The sequence below is a fragment of the Callionymus lyra genome, chromosome 6 (genome assembly GCF_982586985.1).
Source record: "Callionymus lyra chromosome 6, fCalLyr1.hap1.1, whole genome shotgun sequence".
In the NCBI taxonomy this organism is placed as follows: Eukaryota; Metazoa; Chordata; class Actinopteri; order Syngnathiformes; family Callionymidae; genus Callionymus; species Callionymus lyra.
Window position 1 is genome coordinate 2,378,203 of NC_141823.1, and position 22,927 is coordinate 2,401,129.

The window sequence follows — 22,927 nt, forward strand, 5'->3', positions numbered from 1 at the left end:
TTGAAGAAACTGTATCATTATACAGATGTGTAGTGAAGACATTGTATCATGATACAGTTGTGTAGTGAAAACACTGTATCATGATACAGTTGTTTATTGAAAACACTGTATCATGATACAATAGTGTAGTGAACACACTGTATCATGATACAGTTTTGTAGTAAAGACGTTGTATCATGACACAGTTGTGTAGTGAAGATGTTGTATCATGATACAGTGTATTCACTACACTGTATCATGATACAGTTGTGTATACAGTTGTGTATCATGATACAGTTTTGTAGTGAAGCGATGCATCATGATACAGTTGTGTAGTGAAGCGATGTATCATGATACAGTTGTGTAGTGAAGCGATGTATCATGATACAGTTGTGTAGCGAAGTGATGTATCATGATACAGTTGTGTATACAGTTGTGTATCATGATACAGTTTTGTAGTGAAGCGATGCATCATGATACAGTTGTGTAGTGAAGCGATGTATCATGATACAGTTGTGTAGTGAAGCGATGTATCATGATACAGTTGTGTAGTGAAGCGATGTATCATGATACAGTGCTACACAACTGTGAAGCCTCATCAACACATCACTAATACTCAGGTAAAGCCAGGACAACAATGAAACCATCATGGTGGAGAGTGTTAGGTCTCTTCGTGAGTGTGTTACGGAACTGAATGAAGAACATCTTGAACATCTGCAGTAGAAACATTTAAAGTCTCAAGACTCTTTGATATGATGTTTCAAATATCATGGACTTATAGTTGGATGTAGTTATAACCAACAGTCCATGAAGACATGAACCTTCTGAAAGATCTTCTTTGAACCTTCACTGAGAGTCGTCTACATGCTCAGGTATTATAATAATACAGTCATTAAATCTAAATATATTTGTACTTCAATCTTCACTCAGACAGAGACACGCCTTCTATTGTCTATACAGGTATTTGGATGTTATTTATGCGTTTCCTCTTTTAAAAGAAGAATAATGCGAGGTGTCGTCAACCCACAGTAAAGAAGGGACAAAATGACACTTAAAACTAAAATGAAAAAAACAACGCAAACATTAAGTTATATTTATAAGCTTGAGATGTCATTTCATTGCATTACTATTTTAAATAGTTTTATTTGAAGATGATGAATAAAAAAATGTAATGTAAAACAATAAAGAGTTATGTCGTCTCGTCATAAAACAAAGCTTTATGAGCTAATGTTGTTATTTTGTTGTGCAACATTTAATTGTAAACAACTTTAATATAGATTCCTGATATAAAACACTTTCATTTATATCGTTTTCCCCCAAACAACAGAAAAATAAAATAAATCAAATCATCAAACACAGACTTTTATTGAGTTAAATATTACAATTGTTGTCCGTTGGAATCAATACAGTCACAACGTCTGAGCGAGACAACATTTTTCACTTTCATCATCGACATCATCTTTGTTCCTTATCTTGAAGACTGACATCTTTATCAGTCAACATTGAAACCATTGTAATCATTAAACCATTGAAACCATTAAACCATTGAAACCATTGAAACCATTGAAACCATTGTAATCATTAAACCATTAAACCATTGAAACCATTGTAATCATTAAACCATTGAAACCATTAAACCATTAAAACATTGTAATCATTAAACCATTGAAACCATTAAACCATTGAAACCATTGTAATCATTAAACCATTGAAACCATTGAAACCATTAAACCATTGAAACCATTGTAATCATTAAACCATTGAAACCATTAAACCATTGAAACCATTGTAATCATTAAACCATTAAACCATTAAACCATTAAACCATTAAACCATTGTAATCATTAAACCATTAAACCATTGAAACCATTGAAACCATTAAACCATTAAACCATTAAACCATTAAACCATTAAACCATTGAAACCATTAAACCATTGAAACCATTGTAATCATTAAACCATTGAAACCATTGTAATCATTAAACCATTGAAACCATTGAAACCATTAAACCATTGAAACCATTGTAATCATTAAACCATTGAAACCATTGTAATCATTAAACCATTGAAACCATTAAACCATTGAAACCATTGTAATCATTAAACCATTAAACCATTGAAACCATTGTAATCATTAAACCATTGAAACCATTAAACCATTGAAACCATTGTAATCATTAAACCATTAAACCATTAAACCATTGAAACCATTGAAACCATTGAAACATGAATGTTGATGTTGATGTTGACATTAATGGTCATAAAAAGCATCAGAGCTGAAGTGAACTATAAGGACGACATCATCAAGTTTATTCCTCATCAGTGACTCGTACGATGGTCGGAGGAGAAAGTTCTGACGACTCGTCTGGTCCAGACTGGTGTGAGTCGAGGGCGCGGCTCGGAGCTGGAACCGATTTGTGTTTATCAGCCTCGGCAGCTGCGTTTAAACTCCATAGATTTCAGTTGAGAATCTGTCAGAGTGCAGGAGGGGCGAGGAGTCGCACCGACGACTGTTTAATTATGGTATCGGTTGGAAGCCATTGGTCCAAATCCCGGGGGAAACAAAGCCAGCGTTTGTTATCGGCGCCCGCCAGACCCGCTCGCCAATATACCTGCTTCCTCCGGTGCGGCGCAGACGCCGGGCTGAGCTGACAATGACAAATCAAACCGGTTCCGTTCGCCTCCTCCTCGCTCTATTGTCGCCGCCGTGATTGCAGACTTGTTTTCCATTATCCCGAGAAGAATAGTGAACGATGGACGACCCCGACGCTCATCATGTCTCCTGCTCTCTGGCTCAGCTCTTATTTACGAGGCCGACCCGCTGAGATCATCTCCGTCCACGTCCAGGTCTGAACTCTGACCCCGCGGGTCACTCTCTGTGCCTATTAGACTCTTGACCTTCTTAAGACACGTGACCTTGTTTTAATGCGGCGACACCAGGTGAATTCATGCTTTGACCTTTGTTCCTGAAGCCCACTTAACCCCAGGAACTTTATTAAATGTTGCAAATCTGTCCTGCGGACCCTGGACTCAAACCAGGAGGACGCAGTAATGTTTGGAAAATAGAAATAACAAAAGTGGTTTGTGAGATCCGTGTCGCACCTTAAAAATAGGATTTGAACGTATTTTTTCTGCTTCATCTTGGGACCTCGTTTTGACAAGATAGTTTCGGCAGGAAACTAGTTACAAAAGTAAAGTGCATCTGGTTAAATTTCCAAAATAAAACACTACTGGCAGATTTTAATTCAACACATCCAAATACCTCCACAGCTTTTGAACCATTTTATTGAGTATTGTTTTGATTGTTTAAGCGCCTTGTGACCCTGGTCTGAAAAAGAGCTTTAAAAATATAAATAACTACCGTATATTCCGGACGCAGTTTTTGTCATAGTTTGTCCGGGGGTGAGAATTATACTCTGGAGCGACTTATGTGTGAAATTATTACCACATTATTAGCGGTATATCATTTCACATGTTATTTTCACACTAAACCACAAGAGGGCGCTCTAGGCCTGTGTTGATCATTTCCACGTAGAAGAGGAAGCATCTTCTACCTCCGGAGTTAGTTAGTTGTTTAAAAGTGACACGAGGATGAAGAGTTATTTGGAGTTACACGGATGGTTTGGTAAACTAGTTAGTTATTGATGCTATAGTTCTCTGAATAACTCTTCATATGTTATGTTAACATACCAGGTTCTCACTTCATGTAACGTAACATTATTCTGTTGTTGCCTCTAGTTTTATTTTAACTTGTCTTTCAAGATCACATGTCTGTTCTTGGTGTTGATTTTATCAAATAAATTTCCCCCAAAAATGCGACTTATACTCCAGTGCGACTTATATATGTTTTTTACTTCTTTATTATGCATTTTATGGCTGGAGATACTTGTACTCCGGAGACACTTATAGTTCAGAAAATACGGTACTTACAAAAGTAAAGTGCATCTGGTTAAATTTCCAAAATAAAACACTACTCGTAGATTCAACACATCCAAATACCTCCATAGCTTTTGAACCATTTTATTGAGTATTGTTTTGATTGTTTAAGCGCCTTGTGACCCTGGTCTGAAAAAGAGCTTTAAAAATATAAATAACTACCGTATATTCCGGACGCAGTTTTTGTCATAGTTTGTCCGGGGGTGACTTATACTCTGGAGCGACTTATGTGTGAAATTATTACCACATTATTAGCAGTATATCATTTCACATGTTATTTTCACACTAAACCACCAGAGGGCGCTCTAGGCCTGTGTTGATCATTTCCACGTAGAAGAGGAAGCATCTTCTACCTCCGGAGTTAGTTAGTTGTTTAAAAGTGACACGAGAATGAAGAGTTATTTGGAGTTACACGGATGGTTTGGTAAACTAGTTAGTTATTGATGCTATAGTTCTCTGAATAACTCTTCATATGTTATGTTAACATACCAGGTTCTCACTTCATGTAACGTAACATTATTCTGTTGTTGCCTCTAGTTTTATTTTAACTTGTCTTTCAAGATCACATGTCTGTTCTTGGATTTTATCAAATCAATTTCCCCCAAAAATGCGACTTATACTCCAGTGCGACTTATATATGTTTTTACTTCTTTATTATGCATTTTATGGCTGGAGCGACTTGTACTCCGGAGACACTTATAGTTCGTAAAATACGGTACTTACAAAAGTAAAGTGTAACTGGTTGAATTGACAAAATAAAACACTACTGGCAGATCCAACACATCCAAATACCTCCACAGCTTTTGAACCATTTTATTGAGTACAAGACTTAAACACTATGTCACGTACCAACATGGACCAGGTTAACTAGAGAAACTGTTAAAAATAAAATGTCATCACCAGTATTTTAGAAACTGTTCCTAAAAAAACTCAAACAAGTCTTTATTTTAAGATTGTTTGTAGCAGAAGCTAAATGGCTAACATGCTACACAGACAGGAAACACTGGGTATTTATCGCGAAAGCTAACAATGTAAACAATAAACACTGAGAGCTTTTTTAATTGTTTTATGATCAATTTTTCTCATGTGGAGATTCAATAAAAGACATTACAGTCGAGCAGTTTGAAGGCGTTTGGATGTTTTTAACATCTTTTTAAGATGAAGATGAAGAGAACTGAGCTCCAGTCGCTACATTAAAATAAACAAACATTATTGTCTATAACTATTAAAAAAGAAAAGATGACTCACTGAAGTGAACTATTACTTGAAGGACATAAAAAGGCTCATAAGAATGGTTTGGCTAAGATACACCTGCTTTCTTAACGGCCTTCTTAGAAGAACATTGAGATGAAGACAAAGAGGCTTCGTAAGAAGCTCTTAGTGGGAACTGCTCACCACGCTGGTTCTGAGATGAATCAATCCATCTTACATTTCCTTCTTAGTAGAATATCTTCTTAAGCTAAGTGTCACCCTGTGAAACTCATCCTTCTTTCAGAGCGTTCTTAAGAAGATCGTAGCAATAAAGAGCTTCTTGGCAAATCTGGCCAATGACACTTTGGGAAAGCTTTATAAAGAGAGCAAGGCGGGATTACGAGGCCAGAACTTTTCAGATTTGGTTCATTTCAGAATTTAACCCCATAATAAACCAGGGACTTGAATTGTTACTTTATATGGTTTCCCATCAAACAAAACAAGACTTTTCACTCAGATTGCAGACTAGGAACCACTGGTGGCCCTCCAGTTTCCCCACAAGACCGTCATTGTCTGGATCAGTATTTTCCACCTGAAGACGTCCGTCTCGTCTCGTGACGTCTCAGGACGTCTCAGGACGATGACGACTGGAGGTGCCGGCGTCGCTTAGCAAGAGCTGGACTCAACGTCTCCTCCACTGCAGGTCTTCATCAGTCGCGCGACGTAAATGATGATCGGACGGAAGTCGCCACTGGAAGTTTCCCAGGATGCAAATCAGCAGTTGTTGAGAGTTTTCTCCGCCACATCATCCATCAAACTAATGTCCCACTAAATCAGCCGCTAATGTCTCCGACAGTCTGTGCTCCACGATCAGCGACTCACTGCCGAACCAGCGGCGATGATGAGAGAAGAGGAAAAACATCTCGAGACGCTGCTGGAGAAATGTTTGTTTTTGTGCTGACGGAGTTTTGTGTCGTGAACACGTGCCGTCGAGCTCAAGTGCTGACGGACGAGTGCGACGACCGGACCGTCAGTGTAGTTCGTGTTCGGAGAGACGTTCTTCTGTGGTTGACGTTGATCGCGATGAGTCCGGATCGACATTAACTCGTGAGTCGTGACTCTTCTCTGACTCGGATCCACTGACATAATGCTGCCGTTGTGGAACTGTTGGTCCTGGTCGGGTCCAGTTCTCGCACTTGACACCGACAACTGGGTCATGATAGGAAAGGAAGACGTGACTCGTCAATATGTTTCATATGAATCCCTCTGGAGATCTGCTGAGGGAACATCAGCTTCCTGTTCACAGACGATAATAGGTACAGAAGTTCCATGAGAGCAAGAACAAGACCAAAGTGCAAATAAAAAGATCCAAGTGCAAATAAAAAGACCAAAGTGCAAATGAAAAGAACAACGTGCAAATAAAAAGATCAACGTGCAAATAAAAAGATCAACGTGCAAATAAAAAGACCAACATGCAAATATAAAGAAAAAAGTGCAAATAAAAAGAACAACGTGCAAATAAAAAGATCAACGTGCAAATAAAAAGATCAACGTGCAAATAAAAAGAACAACGTGCAAATAAAAAGATCAACGTGCAAATAAAAAGATCAACGTGCAAATAAAAAGACCAACATGCAAATATAAAGAAAAAAGTGCAAATAAAAAGACCAAAGTGCAAATGAAAAGAACAACGTGCAAATAAAAAGATCAACGTGCAAATAAAAAGACCAACATGCAAATATAAAGAACAAAGTGCAAAAAAAAGACAAAAGTGCAAATGAAAAGAACAACGCGCAAATAAAAAGACCAAACGGCAAATATAAAGACCAAATTGCAAATAAAAAGACCAAAGACCAAAGACCAAAAAAAAAGAACAAAGTCCAAATAAAAAGATATTCATAATTCATAATAATAATGAATTATTACAATAATTAACCTCATATTCATAATTTGATGATTAAAATGATTCTCTGTCGGAGAACTCCGGTTTCCTCCCACAAACAAACATACAGGTTAATTTAAAATTCTAAAATGGGCAACGGTTAGTGCAAAATGATTTCATATGTTCTCCCCGTGTTGCGTGGTTTACTCCGGACACTCCGGTTTCCTCCCACAGTCCAAAAACATACAGAGGTTGATTGAGAACTTTGGGAAAATGATCCTTAGGTATGAGTGTGTGTGTGAATGGTTGTGTGTCTTTGTGTGTCCTGAGACCGACTGGTGTCCTGTCCAGGGTGTCCCCCGCCTCTCGCCCTATGTAGCTGGGATGGACCCCAGTCACCCTAATAAACAAAAAGAAAGGAGAAAAAATGAGATGAATAACCGTGTAACACTTGCATGGCCTGTACATTACAAAGACACTGTTTCTTTAGGTGAAATGTCAAACAACCAATGACATCAACCCTTGCATGAGCCGAGGTCTCGAGCAGGAATGTTTACATATCATTTATATAATAATCTGTACGATTGATGTGCTGTATTTGGTGGTTAGTTCATGGCTAAGTTACCACAGAGCGCTAAACTTGCTAGGTTAGCATGCGGCTAACAGTGCTAGCTGAAGTGAGGTTAAATGTACCACGTGTAACACTTTTTAAATGTACAGGTAGAAGATTAGAACGTATTGGTGGTCTTTGTGTTCCTCGAGGTCCCCCGACACACCCCCGTCAGAGACAAAAGATGGAGATTTCCAGCAAACGTTGTTGTCGTTTGTCGTCGTCGTTCTTGTCGTTCATCCTGACGAGTCGTGACTCCTCGACTCCTCGACTCCATCCATCAGCGAGTTCCTCGGCCGCGAGTTCGTCGTCGCGACATTCATCTCACGCCACGCCGCGACGGATGCAAGCTCTTAATACAAACAGATCGCAGACATTCTGTAAATGCGCCGGCTGACATATTACACGCTCAAAGTGAAGGCTTCTGGGAGAAAAGTCATTTACTCCTGCCTCGCCGGCGTCGCCCCCCAGCGGAGGTCGGCTCGCCGCCGATCCGTCTGGTGGTAGCGCTCCATTTTTCATCGGCGCATTATTCCGCCGCTAACGCCGGCGACATCCGTTATTCGTTTGGTGTCGTTTGTTAGCGAGCGAGGGGCGAAGAGCGAGGGGCGAGGGGCGAGGGGCGAGGGGCGAGTGGGGGTGCACCTGACGTGACGGCGGAGGAAGGAGGTGAAGTGAACATCAGGAAAGCTCCTCACGTTGTCAACCTTCTGCGCTAATGAAGTGCTCGCCGTCTCATGTGTGAACACACGGCACCGAGCCTCAGGACACGCTATCGATTCGTCGTCCACGTGCGTGTCCTTGCGACGACACCTGCTTTCAATAACGCACAAATGAATTCAACACAACCGTCGGATCTGCTACACACCGGCCTCAGGACTGGAGGTCGTCGCTCACCAACAGGAAGTCAATCCGACGCCACGAGTCTCACGAGGCCTAAGTTACCTTGATTACAGGAAATATGGTTTGACTGGGTTTTTAAAAACATTTGTCGCGTTCGAAGCACGAGTCGATCACATACAAGTCAGTCTAAGGAATTAGAAAGTCACAGTTTTTTTTTAGTGTTACGGGGCGCTACATTTCACTTTAGCCACTAGCTAAACTAGCATGTTTCAAATGTTGGTTTACTTTACACCACACTTTATTCTTTGTCGTCTCTTATGAGAACTAGTAGGAACTTCTTCAACAGAAACAAACAAGTGTTACGGGGCGCTACGTTTCACCTCAGTGTTAGCCACTAGCTAAGCTAGCATGTTTGTTTACTTTACACCACACTTTATTCTTTGTTGTGTCTTATAAGAACTAGTAGGAACTTCTTCAACAGAAACAAACAAGTGTTACGGGGCGCTACGTTTCACCTCAGTGTTAGCCACTAGCTAAGCTAGCATGTTTGTTTACTTTACACCACACTTTATTTTTTGTTGTGTCTTATGAGAACTAGTAGGAACTTCTTCAACAGAAACAAACAAGTGTTACGGGGCGCTACATTTCACCTCAGTGTTAGCCACTAGCTAAGCTAGCATGTTTGTTTACTTTACACCACACTTTATTTTTGTTGTGTCTTATAAGAACTAGTAGGAACTTCTTCAACAGAAACAAACAAGTGTTACGGGGCGCTTCATTTCACATCAGTGTTAGCCACTAGCTAAGCTAGCATGTTTGTTTACTTTACACCACACTTTATTTTTTGTTGTGTCTTATGAGAACTAGTAGGAACTTCTTCAACAGAAACAAACAAGTGTTACGGGGCGCTACATTTCACATCAGTGTTAGCCACTAGCTAAGCTAGCATGTTTGTTTACTTTACACTACACTTTATTCTTTGTTGTGTCTTATAAGAACTAGTAGGAACTTCTTCAACAGAAACAAACAAGTGTTACGGGGCGCTTCATTTCACATCAGTGTTAGCCACTAGCTAAGGTAGCTAACAATACATGTTTATTATTTAATATTTATGCATTTGGCCGATGCTTGTCTCCAAAGCAACCTTTGACTCGTTTTACCCGTTCACACACTGATGGGAGTAGACTGCGACGCAGCTCACCGTCAGGGTTAAGTGTCTTGCTCAGGTACACAAACTTATCTGAAGGTGGAATTGAACCAGCAACTTATTTTGGCCACAACCCAATAATTTTACTGTCTGAGCTATGTCGTAACATGTAGTGACACCTGGTGGTAGTAGTGAGTATAGTCAAGTATGGACGGACTTTATTGAAGTATCTTGTGATACAATATGTATCACGATACCAGGTTAATACGTTATATAGTGATACTGTAGTAACAAGAATATATGTGTAGTATTGTCCAGTACTTGACTCTGGTGTTGTGATAGTGTAGTAACAAGTATTTATGTGTAGTATTGTCCAGTACTTGACTCTGGTGTTGTGATAGTGTAGTAACAAGTATTAATGTGTAGTATTGTCCAGTACTTGACTCTGGTGTTGTGATAGTGTAGTAACAAGTATTTATGTGTAGTATTGTCCAGTACTTGACTCTGGTGTTGTGATAGTGTAGTAACAAGTATATATGTGTAGTATTGTCCAGTACTTGACTCTGGTGTTGTGATAGTGTAGTAACAAGTATTTATGTGTAGTATTGTCCAGTACTTGACTCTGGTGTTGTGATAGTGTAGTAACAAGTATTTATGTGTAGTATTGTCCAGTACTTGACTCTGGTGTTGTGATAGTGTAGTAACAAGTATATATGTGTAATATTGTGGAGTACTTGACTCTGGTGTTGTGATAGTGTAGTCACAAGAATATATGTGTAGTATTGTCCAGTACTTGACTCTGGTGTTGTGATACTGTAGTAACAAGAATATATGTGTAGTATTGTCCAGTACTTGACTCTGGTGTTGTGATAGTGTAGTAACAAGTATTTATGTGTAGTATTGTCCAGTACTTGACTCTGGTGTTATGATAGTGTAGTAACAAGGATATATGTGTAGTATTGTCCAGTACTTGACTCTGGTATTGTCATAGTGTAGTAACAAGTATATATGTGTAGTATTGTCCAGTACTTGACTCTGGTGTTGTGATAGTGTAGTAACAAGGATATATGTGTAGTATTGTCCAATACTTGACTCTGGTGTTGTGATAGTGTAGTAACAAGTATTTATGTGTAGTATTGTCCAGTACTTGACTCTGGTGTTGTGATAGTGTAGTAACAAGTATATATGTGTAGTATTGTCCAGTACTTGAAGCTCGTTCTCTTCTCTGTCCAGTCAAGACCACGATCCTCAACTACCAGAGTCCCACCACCGGCCTGTTCCCGGTCCAGACATGCTCCGGCTGCAAGGAGGCCAAGGTGCGCGACTCTCTGTACTGTGCTGCAGGAGCCTGGGCTCTGGCTCTGGCCTACAGGTGAGCAGACTCACAACACAAACACACAACACTGACGCACAATATATAAACAGACGCACATTTGTGCACTTGTTTTTGTGTTCCATTTTGTCTCTATGTGTGTATATTTTATGAGTGCGTGTCCATTATTTATGTGTCTTGGTGTGTATATTCCTTTGTGTGTGTTTGTATATTTTCAAGTGTGTTTTATATACTTGTATGTGTGTGTGCCTTAATGTGTATGTGTGTATGTATGATTAACATGTCATACTGTGATTGTTTGTGTCTGTTTTATTGTGTGTTTACTGTTGAATGGGTGTGTACAAGTAGAATGCTTGTGTGTATCTAAAGTTGTGTCTTTATGTGGGTTGGGTTGGTGTGTGTTAGTCTAGGTCTGTCTGTGTGTGTGTTTCTGAGTGTGTGTCTCTGCGAGTGAGTGAGTGCGTGTGTGTGTGAGTGTGTGTCTCTCGGGGAGTAAGTGTGTGTGTGATTATATGTATGTGTGAGTGTGTGTCTCTCGGCGAGTAAGTGTGTGTGTGAGTGTGTGTGTCTCTCTCTCTCTGAGTAATCGAGTGTGTGTTTGTGAGTGTGTGTCTCTCGGTGAGTGAGTGTGTGTGTGTGTATGTGTGTAAGTGTGTGTCTCCTGGTGAGTGAGTGTGTGTTGGTGAGTGTGTGAGTGTGAGTGTGTGAGTGAGTGTGTATCTCAGTGTGTGTGTGTTTGTATCTCTCAATCAGTGTGTGTCTCTCAGTGAGTGAGTGTGTGTGTGTGAGTGTGTGTCTCCTGGTGTGTGATTGTGTGTGTGTGAGTGTGTATGTTTGTATCTCTCAATCAGTGTGTGAGTGTGTATCTCTCAGTGTGTGTATCAGTGTGTGTCAGCAGCACAAACCTCTCTCTCATAATTGTTCGTCTCATAATGTTATCGGTCTCTGAGCTTCTGTCACTTTATAATTACAATTCAATTTGTTCCCATTATATGTCAGTCTAAGCAGCTCCAGACACTGCTCTCTAGCGCCCCCTAGCTGTCACTCAGAGTCACTACGTGAGTCACATGACCACCAAACTGTCAGTCAGAGAGAGTCACTGAAGTATGAGGTCACTTGGACGTTAAGACATTAACTGACACCAGCACAACCAGCTTTCAAGGACACTGCAGTTACACGGTTCTGACCCTGGGGGGAGCCAGAATAGACCAGTTCCATCTTACGTATTGGTGCTTTAATGTTTACAGTCATGAAGGATCCTGAACTAGATGTTTCCTCCGCTCGTGAAGTCATGCTGGAGCTTAAGCGTCTTCACTATAGTGAGCTCAAGGTCAAACATCATCACCTCAACCTTCTCATGTTGCCGTTGAATGAGGAGAAAAAGGTTCAAAACCCGGCCTCTCTCGGCTGTCAATCACGTGTTGATCCCACATTTACAGCGCCGTCACTCCTCACCTGCAGGAGGTAAACAAGTGCCGCCCCCGGGGTCCATATCTAAAGCCTTTATTATCCCGACCTTTGACCCGCGGCGCTCCCAGAGTGCCAGCCGTCTGAGTAAAAAAGTGCTGATGCCGCCGCGGTCGCCGGCGCCATAATTGATTCGAGTGACAGCGAGGTCTCGTGAAGAGCTTTATCTGGCGTCGACAGCTGCCAGACGTCCGTCGGAGCCGAGGCCATAATTCACTTGTAATCACATCGTGCCAGGGAAGAGTTGAATGTACGTGGAGATGATCCTGCCTCGCCGTCGTCTGGTCCAGGTTCTCGTAACCTCTCGTTCGTCAAGATTTCAGAGCAACTTTATAAAGTAATACGTTTAAAACATGGTCATGATGAGAAGTTACTGCGTCTTGAAGAACATTCACTACATGACACCAGAGTTGATACTAGTTGATGTTTAATGACACCAGAGTTGATACTAGTTGATGTTTAATGACACCAGAGTTGATACTAGTCGATGTTTAATGACACCAGAGTTGATACTAGTTGATGTTTAATGACACCAGAGTTGATACTAGTTGATGTTTAATGACACCAGAGTTGATACTAGTTGATGTTTAATGACACCAGAGTTGATACTAGTTGATGTTTAATGACACCAGAGTTGATACTAGTTGATGTTTAATGACACCAGACTTGATACTAGTTGATGTTTAATGACACCAGAGTTGATACTAGTTGATGTTTAATGACACCAGAGTTGATACTAGTTGATGTTTAATGACACCAGAGTTGATACTAGTTGATGTTTAATGACACCAGAGTTGATACTAGTTGATGTTTAATGACACCAGAGTTGATACTAGTCGATGTTTAATGACACCAGAGTTGATACTAGTTGATGTTTAATGACACCAGACTTGATACTAGTTGATGTTTAATGACACCAGAGTTGATACTAGTTGATGTTTAATGACACCAGAGTTGATACTAGTTGATGTTTAATGACACCAGAGTTGATACTAGTTGATGTTTAATGACACCAGAGTTGATACGAGTTGATGTTTAATGACACCAGAGTTGATACTAGTTGATGTTTAATGACACCAGAGTTGATACGAGTTGATGTTTAATGACACCAGAGTTGATACGAGTTGATGTTTAATGACACCAGAGTTGATACTAGTTGATGTTGAATGACACCAGAGTTGATACTAGTTGATGTTGAATGACACCAGAGTTGATACTAGTTGATGTTTAATGACACCATAGTTGATACTAGTTGATGTTTAATGACACCAGAGTTGATACGAGTTGATGTTTAATGACACCAGAGTTGATACTAGTTGATGTTTAATGACACCAGAGTTGATACTAGTCGATGTTTAATGACACCAGAGTTGATACTAGTTGATGTTTAATGACACCAGAGTTGATACTAGTTGATGTTTAATGACACCAGAGTTGATACTAGTTGATGTTTAATGACACCAGAGTTGATACTAGTTGATGTTTAATGACACCAGAGTTGATACTAGTTGATGTTTAATGACACCAGAGTTGATACTAGTTGATGTTTAATGACACCAGAGTTGATACTAGTTGATGTTTAATGACACCAGAGTTGATACTAGTTGATGTTTAATGACACCAGAGTTGATACTAGTTGATGTTTAATGACACCATAGTTGATACTAGTTGATGTTTAATGACACCAGAGTTGATACGAGTTGATGTTTAATGACACCAGAGTTGATACTAGTTGATGTTTAATGACACCAGAGTTGATACTAGTCGATGTTTAATGACACCAGAGTTGATACTAGTTGATGTTTAATGACACCAGAGTTGATACTAGTTGATGTTTAATGACACCAGAGTTGATACTAGTTGATGTTTAATGACACCAGAGTTGATACGAGTTGATGTTTAATGACACCAGAGTTGATACTAGTTGATGTTTAATGACACCAGAGTTGATACTAGTTGATGTTTAATGACACCAGAGTTGATACTAGTTGATGTTTAATGACACCAGAGTTGATACTAGTTGATGTTTAATGACACCAGAGTTGATACTAGTTGATGTTTAATGACACCAGAGTTGATACTAGTCGATGTTTAATGACACCAGAGTTGATACTAGTTGACGTTTAATGACACCAGAGTTGATACTAGTTGATGTTTAATGACACCAGAGTTGATACTAGTTGATGTTTAATGACACCAGAGTTGATACTAGTTGATGTTTAATGACACCAGAGTTGATACTAGTTGATGTTTAATGACACCAGAGTTGATACTAGTCGATGTTTAATGACACCAGAGTTGATACTAGTTGATGTTTAATGACACCAGACTTGATACTAGTTGATGTTTAATGACACCAGAGTTGATACTAGTTGATGTTTAATGACACCAGAGTTGATACTAGTTGATGTTTAATGACACCAGAGTTGATACTAGTTGATGTTTAATGACACCAGAGTTGATACTAGTTGATGTTTAATGACACCAGAGTTGATACTAGTCGATGTTTAATGACACCAGAGTTGATACTAGTTGATGTTTAATGACACCAGACTTGATACTAGTTGATGTTTAATGACACCAGAGTTGATACTAGTTGATGTTTAATGACACCAGAGTTGATACTAGTTGATGTTTAATGACACCAGAGTTGATACTAGTTGATGTTTAATGACACCAGAGTTGATGTTTAATGACACCAGAGTCGATACTAGTTGATGTTTAATGACACCAGAGTTGATACTAGTTGATGTTTAATGACACCAGAGTTGATACTAGTTGATGTTTAATGACACCAGAGTTGATACGAGTTGATGTTTAATGACACCAGAGTTGATACTAGTTGATGTTTAATGACACCAGAGTTGATACGAGTTGATGTTTAATGACACCAGAGTTGATACGAGTTGATGTTTAATGACACCAGAGTTGATACTAGTTGATGTTGAATGACACCAGAGTTGATACTAGTTGATGTTGAATGACACCAGAGTTGATACTAGTTGATGTTTAATGACACCATAGTTGATACTAGTTGATGTTTAATGACACCAGAGTTGATACGAGTTGATGTTTAATGACACCAGAGTTGATACTAGTTGATGTTTAATGACACCAGAGTTGATACTAGTCGATGTTTAATGACACCAGAGTTGATACTAGTTGATGTTTAATGACACCAGAGTTGATACTAGTTGATGTTTAATGACACCAGAGTTGATACTAGTTGATGTTTAATGACACCAGAGTTGATACTAGTTGATGTTTAATGACACCAGAGTTGATACTAGTTGATGTTTAATGACACCAGAGTTGATACTAGTTGATGTTTAATGACACCAGAGTTGATACTAGTTGATGTTTAATGACACCAGAGTTGATACTAGTTGATGTTTAATGACACCAGAGTTGATACTAGTCGATGTTTAATGACACCAGAGTTGATACTAGTTGACGTTTAATGACACCAGAGTTGATACTAGTTGATGTTTAATGACACCAGAGTTGATACTAGTTGATGTTTAATGACACCAGAGTTGATACTAGTTGATGTTTAATGACACCAGAGTTGATACTAGTTGATGTTTAATGACACCAGAGTTGATACTAGTCGATGTTTAATGACACCAGAGTTGATACGAGTTGATGTTTAATGACACCAGAGTTGATACGAGTTGATGTTTAATGACACCAGAGTTGATACTAGTTGATGTTTAATGACACCAGAGTTGATACTAGTTGATGTTTAATGACACCAGAGTTGATACGAGTTGATGTTTAATGAAACCAGAGTTGATACTAGTTGATGTTTAATGACACCAGAGTTGATACTAGTTGATGTTTAATGACACCAGAGTTGATACTAGTTGATGTTTAATGACACCAGAGTTGATACTAGTTGATGTTTAATGACACCAGAGTTGATACTAGTTGATGTTTAATGACACCAGAGTTGATACTAGTTGATGTTTAATGACACCAGAGTTGATACTAGTTGATGTTTAATGACACCAGAGTTGATACGAGTTGATGTTTAATGACACCAGAGTTGATACTAGTTGATGTTTAATGACACCAGAGTTGATACTAGTTGATGTTTAATGACACCAGAGTTGATACTAGTTGATGTTTAATGACACCAGAGTTGATACTAGTTGATGTTTAATGACACCAGAGTTGATACTAGTTGATGTTTAATGACACCAGAGTTGATACGAGTTGATGTTTAATGACACCAGAGTTGATACTAGTTGATGTTTAATGACACCAGAGTTGATACTAGTTGATGTTTAATGACACCAGAGTTGATACTAGTTGATGTTTAATGACACCAGAGTTGATACTAGTTGATGTTTAAAGACAAATAATGTTGATTATCTTGTTGTTTCTCTGCGGAGAAAACTCATTTCAGCCACTTGTACTTCACTACCCACCGTTGTTGACCATAGACGAGGGTAGAGACGTAGATGGACTGGTATGGAGAGAGTTTTGCCTTTTGGCTCAGCTCTCTTTCTACCACCACAGATTGTTGCGTCGTCTACATAACTGCTGACACCAGCACAATCTCACGCTTCAATCTTCCCTCACTCGTGAACAAGACCCAGAGATACTTGAGCCTTCGTCCTCTTAACCTTGTAACGACTGAGAACCATGGACTCAGATTTGGAGGTGCTGATTCTCCTCCCTGCTGCTTCACATTGCAGATCTAGCTTGAGAAAGGAAGTCTTGCTAAATGATGGTCATGAAGTGTGTGTGCAAAGACCTGGGACGAGTCACAAGGACTTGTTTTTGCCAAGTGTTGTTATTGATGGTGTTTGTTGATGGGATTGATCCACGATCCTCGTCCCACTAGAGTCTATCACAGCAAGAATAACACTCTGATGCCAAACATCTGCTTCTTTGACGGGAATTGAGACGGAGCTTGATTTAAAGTCACATTATTTCTTAGAGCCTCAGAGACAGAACGACATTAAAGTGAGTCTGAATGTAGCAGTGATGTCGCTGTGATGATGTTTAATACATTCATGAGCTCGTGCGAGAGTTTGGACTCCGTTAATAAAGTCTGGTTCTTTAGTAAAGTCTGGTTCTTTAATAAAGTCTGGTTCTTTAATAAAGTCTGGTTCTTTATTAAAGTCTGGTTCTTTAATAAAGTCTGGTTCTATAGTAAAGTCTGGTTCTTTATTAAAGTCTGGTTCTTTAGTAAAGTCTGGTTCTTTAATAAAGTCTGGTTCTTTAATAAAGTCTGGTTCTTTAATAAAGTCTGGTTCTTTAATAAAGTCTGGTTCTTTATTAAAGTCTGGTTCTTTAGTAAAGTCTGGTTCTTTATTAAAGTCTGGTTCTTTAATAAAGTCTGGTTCTTTAATAAAGTCTGGTTCTTTAGTAAAGTCTGGTTCTTTAATAAAGTCTGGTTCTTTAATAAAGTCTGGTTCTTTAATAAAGTCTGGTTCTTTAGTAAAGTCTGGTTCTTTAATAAAGTCTGGTTCTTTAATAAAGTCTGGTTCTTTAGTAAAGTCTGGTTCTTTAATAAAGTCTGGTTCTTTAATAAAGTCTGGTTCTTTAATAAAGTCTGGTTCTTTAGTAAAGTCTGGTTCTTTAGTAAAGTCTGGTTCTTTAGTAAAGTCTGGTTCTTTAGTAAAGTCTGGTTCTTTAGTAAAGTCTGGTTCTTCAGTAAAGTCTGGTTCTTTAATAAAGTCTGGTTCTTTAGTAAAGTCTGGTTATTTAATAAAATCTGGTTCTTTAGTAAAGTCTGGTTCTTTAATAAAATCTGGTTCTTTAGTAAAGTCTGGTTCTTTAATAAAATCTGGTTCTTTAGTAAAGTCTGGTTCTTTAGTAAAGCCTGGTTCTTTAGTAAAGTCTGGTTCTTTAGTAAAGTCTGGTTCTTTTATAAAGTCTGGTTCTTTAGTAAAGTCTGGTTCTTTAGTAAAGTCTGGTTCTTTAATAAAGTCTGGTTCTTTAGTAAAGTCTGGTTCTTTAGTAAAGCCTGGTTATTTAGTAAAGTCTGGTTCTTTAGTAAAGTCTGGTTCTTTAATAAAGTCTGGTTCTTTAGTAAAGTCTGGTTCTTTAATAAAGTCTGTTCTTTAGTAAAGTCTGGTTCTTTTATAAAGTCTGGTTCTTTAGTAAAGTCTGGTTCTTTAATAAAGGCTGGTTCTTTAGTAAAGTCTGGTTCTTTAGTAAAGTCTGGTTCTTTAATAAAGTCTGGTTCTTTAGTAAAGTCTGGTTCTTTAATAAAGTCTGGTTCTTTATTAAAGTCTGGTTCTTTAGTAAAGTCTGGTTCTTTAATAAAGTCTGGTTCTTTATTAAAGTCTGGTTCTTTAATAAAGTCTGGTTCTTTATTAAAGTCTGGTTCTTTGATAAAGTCTGGTTCTTTATTAAAGTCTGGTTCTTTAATAAAGTCTGGTTCTTTAGTAAAGTCTGGTTCTTTAATAAAGTCTGGTTCTTTATTAAAGTCTGGTTCTTTAATAAAGTCTGGTTCTTTAGTAAAGTCTGGTTCTTTAATAAAGTCTGGTTCTTTATTAAAGTCTGGTTCTTTAATAAAGTCTGGTTCTTTAGTAAAGTCTGGTTCTTTAATAAAGTCTGGTTCTTTATTAAAGTCTGGTTCTTTAATAAAGTCTGGTTCTTTAGTAAAGTCTGGTTCTTTAGTAAAGTCTGGTTCTTTAGTAAAGTCTGGTTCTTTAATAAAGTCTGGTTCTTTAATAAAGTCTGGTTCTTTAATAAAGTCTGGTTATTTAGTAAAGTCTGGTTCTTTAGTAAAGTCTGGTTCTTTATTAAAGTCTGGTTCTTTAATAAAGTCTGGTTCTTTAATAAAGTCTGGTTCTTTAGTAAAGTCTGGTTCTTTAGTAAAGTCTGGTTCTTTAGTAAAGTCTGGTTCTTTAATAAAGTCTGGTTCTTTAATAAAGTCTGGTTCTTTAGTAAAGTCTGGTTCTTTAGTAAAGTCTGGTTCTTTAGTAAAGTCTGGTTCTTTAGTAAAGTCTGGTTCTTTAATAAAGTCTGGTTCTTTAGTAAAGTCTGGTTCTTTAGTAAAGTCTGGTTCTTTATTAAAGTCTGGTTCTTTAATAAAGTCTGGTTCTTTAGTAAAGTCTGGTTCTTTAATAAAGTCTGGTTCTTTATTAAAGTCTGGTTCTTTAATAAAGTCTGGTTCTTTAGTAAAGTCTGGTTCTTTATTAAAGTCTGGTTCTTTAATAAAGTCTGGTTCTTTAGTAAAGTCTGGTTCTTTATTAAAGTCTGGTTCTTTAATAAAGTCTGGTTCTTTAGTAAAGTCTGGTTCTTTAATAAAGTCTGGTTCTTTAGTAAAGTCTGGTTCTTTAATAAATTCTGGTTCTTTAGTAAAGTCTGGTTCTTTAGTAAAGTCTGGTTCTTTAATAAAGTCTGGTTCTTTAGTAAAGTCTGGTTCTTTATTAAAGTCTGGTTCTTTAGTAAAGTCTGGTTCTTTAATAAAGTCTGGTTCTTTAGTAAAGTCTGGTTCTTTATTAAAGTCTGGTTCTTTAATAAAGTCTGGTTCTTTAGTAAAGTCTGGTTCTTTAGTAAAGTCTGGTTCTTTATTAAAGTCTGGTTCTTTAATAAAGTCTGGTTCTTTAGTAAAGTCTGGTTCTTTAGTAAAGTCTGGTTCTTTATTAAAGTCTGGTTCTTTAATAAAGTCTGGTTCTTTAATAAAGTCTGGTTCTTTAGTAAAGTCTGGTTCTTTAGTAAAGTCTGGTTCTTTAATAAAGTCTGGTTCTTTAATAAAGTCTGGTTCTTTAGTAAAGTCTGGTTCTTTAATAAAGTCTGGTTCTTTAATAAAGTCTGGTTCTTTAATAAAGTCTGGTTCTTTATTAAAGTCTGGTTCTTTAGTAAAGTCTGGTTCTTTAATAAAGTCTGGTTCTTTAATAAAGTCTGGTTCTTTATTAAAGTCTGGTTCTTTAGTAAAGTCTGGTTCTTTAATAAAGTCTGGTTCTTTAATAAAGTATGGTTCTTTAGTAAAGTCTGGATCTTTAATAAAGTCTGGTTCTTTAGTAAAGTCTGGTTCTTTATTAAAGTCTGGTTCTTTAATAAAGTCTGGTTCTTTAGTGAAGTCTGGTTCTTTAGTAAAGTCTGGTTCTTTATTAAAGTCTGGTTCTTTAATAAAGTCTGGTTCTTTATTAAAGTCTGGTTCTTTAATAAAGTCTGGTTCTTTAATAAAGTCTGGTTCTTTATTAAAGTCTGGTTCTTTAATAAAGTCTGGTTCTTTAGTAAAGTCTGGTTCTTTAGTAAAGTCTGGTTCTTTAATAAAGTCTGGTTCTTTAGTAAAGTCTGGTTCTTTAGTAAAGTCTGGTTCTTTAATAAAGTCTGGTTCTTTATTAAAGTCTGGTTCTTTAATAAAGTCTGGTTCTTTAGTAAAGTCTGGTTCTTTCGTAAAGTCTGGTTCTTTATTAAAGTCTGGTTCTTTAATAAAGTCTGGTTCTTTATTAAAGTCTGGTTCTTTATTAAAGTCTGGTTCTTTAATAAAGTCTGGTTCTTTAATAAAGTCTGGTTCTTTAATAAAGTCTGGTTCTTTAGTAAAGTCTGGTTCTTTATTAAAGTCTGGTTCTTTAATAAAGTCTGGTTCTTTAGTAAAGTCTGGTTCTTTAGTAAAGTCTGTTTATTTAATAAAGTCTGGTTCTTTAGTAAAGTCTGGTTCTTTAGTAAAGTCTGGTTCTTTAGTGTAGTCTACTTAGTCAAACACACTCGGGTCCAAACTGCTCCAGCGAGAGTTGAAGCCACCAGGACCTGGACAGTAACACGATTTTAGACCTGGTCATCAGAACATGATAGTAACACAATCTTAGACCTGGTCATCAGAACATGATAGTAACACAATCTTAGACCTGGTCATCACAACATGATAGTAACACAATCTTAGACCTGGTCATCACAACATGATAGTAACACAATCTTAGACCTGGTCATCACAACATGATAGTAACACAATCTTAGACCTGGTCATCACAACATGATAGTAACACAATCTCAGACCTGGTCATCAGCACGTGATAGTAACACAATCTTAGACCTGGTCATCAGCACCTGATAGTAACACAATCTTAGACCTGGTCATCAGAACATGATAGTAACACAATCTTAGACCTGGTCATCAGAACATGATAGTAACACAATCTTAGACCTGGTCATCAGAACATGATAGTAACACAGTCTTAGACCTGGTCATCAGAACATGATAGTAACACAATCTTAGACCTGGTCATCAGAACATGATAGTAACACAGTCTTAGACCTGGTCATCAGAACATGATAGTAACACAATCTTAGACCTGGTCATCAGAACATGATAGTAACACGATCTTAGACCTGGTCATCAGAACATGATAGTAACACAATCTTAGTCCTGGTCATCAGAACATGATAGTAACACAATCTTAGACCTGGTCATCAGAACATGATAGTAACAAAGTCTTAGACCTGGTCATCAGAACATGATAGTAACACAATCTTAGACCTGGTCATCAGAACATGATAGTAACACAATCTTAGTCCTGGTCATCAGAACATGATAGTAACACAATCTTAGACCTGGTCATCAGAACATGATAGTAACACAGTCTTAGACCTGGTCATCAGAACATGATAGTAACACAATCTTAGACCTGGTCATCAGAACATGATAGTAACACGATCTTAGACCTGGTCATCAGAACATGATAGTAACACAATCTTAGACCTGGTCGTCACAACATGATAGTAACACAATCTTAGACCTGGTCATCAGAACATGATAGTAACACAATCTTAGACCTGGTCATCAGAACATGATAGTAACACAATCTTAGACCTGGTCATCAGAACATGATAGTAACACAATCTTAGACCTGGTCATCAGAACATGATAGTAACACAATCTTAGACCTGGTCATCAGAACATGATAGTAACACGATCTTTGACCTGGTCGTCACAACATGATAGTAACAGAATCTTAGACCTGGTCATCAGAACATGATAGTAACACAATCTTAGACCTGGTCATCAGAACATGATAGTAACACAACCTTAGACCTGGTCATCAGAACATGATAGTAACACAATCTTAGACCTGGTCATCAGAACATGATAGTAACACAATCTTAGACCTGGTCATCAGAACATGATAGTAACACGATCTTAGACCTGGTCATCAGAACATGATAGTAACACGATCTTAGACCTGGTCGTCACAACATGATAGTAACACAATCTTAGACCTGGTCATCAGAACATGATAGTAACACAATCTTAGACCTGGTCGTCACAACATGATAGTAACACAATCTTAGACCTGGTCATCAGAACATGATAGTAACACAATCTTAGACCTGGTCATCAGAACATGATAGTAACACAATCTTAGACCTGGTCATCAGAACATGATAGTAACACGATCTTAGACCTGGTCATCAGAACATGATAGTAACACGATCTTAGACCTGGTCGTCACAACATGATAGTAACACAATCTTAGACCTGGTCATCAGAACATGATAGTAACACGATCTTAGACCTGGTCATCAGAACATGATAGTAACACGATCTTAGACCTGGTCGTCACAACATGA

The 22,927-nt window shown here is 38.0% G+C and overlaps 1 protein-coding gene across 3 annotated transcripts in view; it reads left to right on the forward strand.

Annotated features, from left to right (window-relative positions):
• phkb (phosphorylase kinase, beta) overlaps positions 1–22,927 on the forward strand; it is a 133,334-nt gene that overhangs the window by 11,389 nt on the left and 99,018 nt on the right. For all 3 annotated transcript variants that reach the window (XM_087793017.1, XM_087793016.1, XM_087793018.1), the window contains one exon: positions 10,822–10,960. In XM_087793017.1, the coding sequence (XP_087649143.1) occupies positions 10,822–10,960 (139 nt within the window). The remainder of the gene's footprint in view (positions 1–10,821; positions 10,961–22,927) is intronic.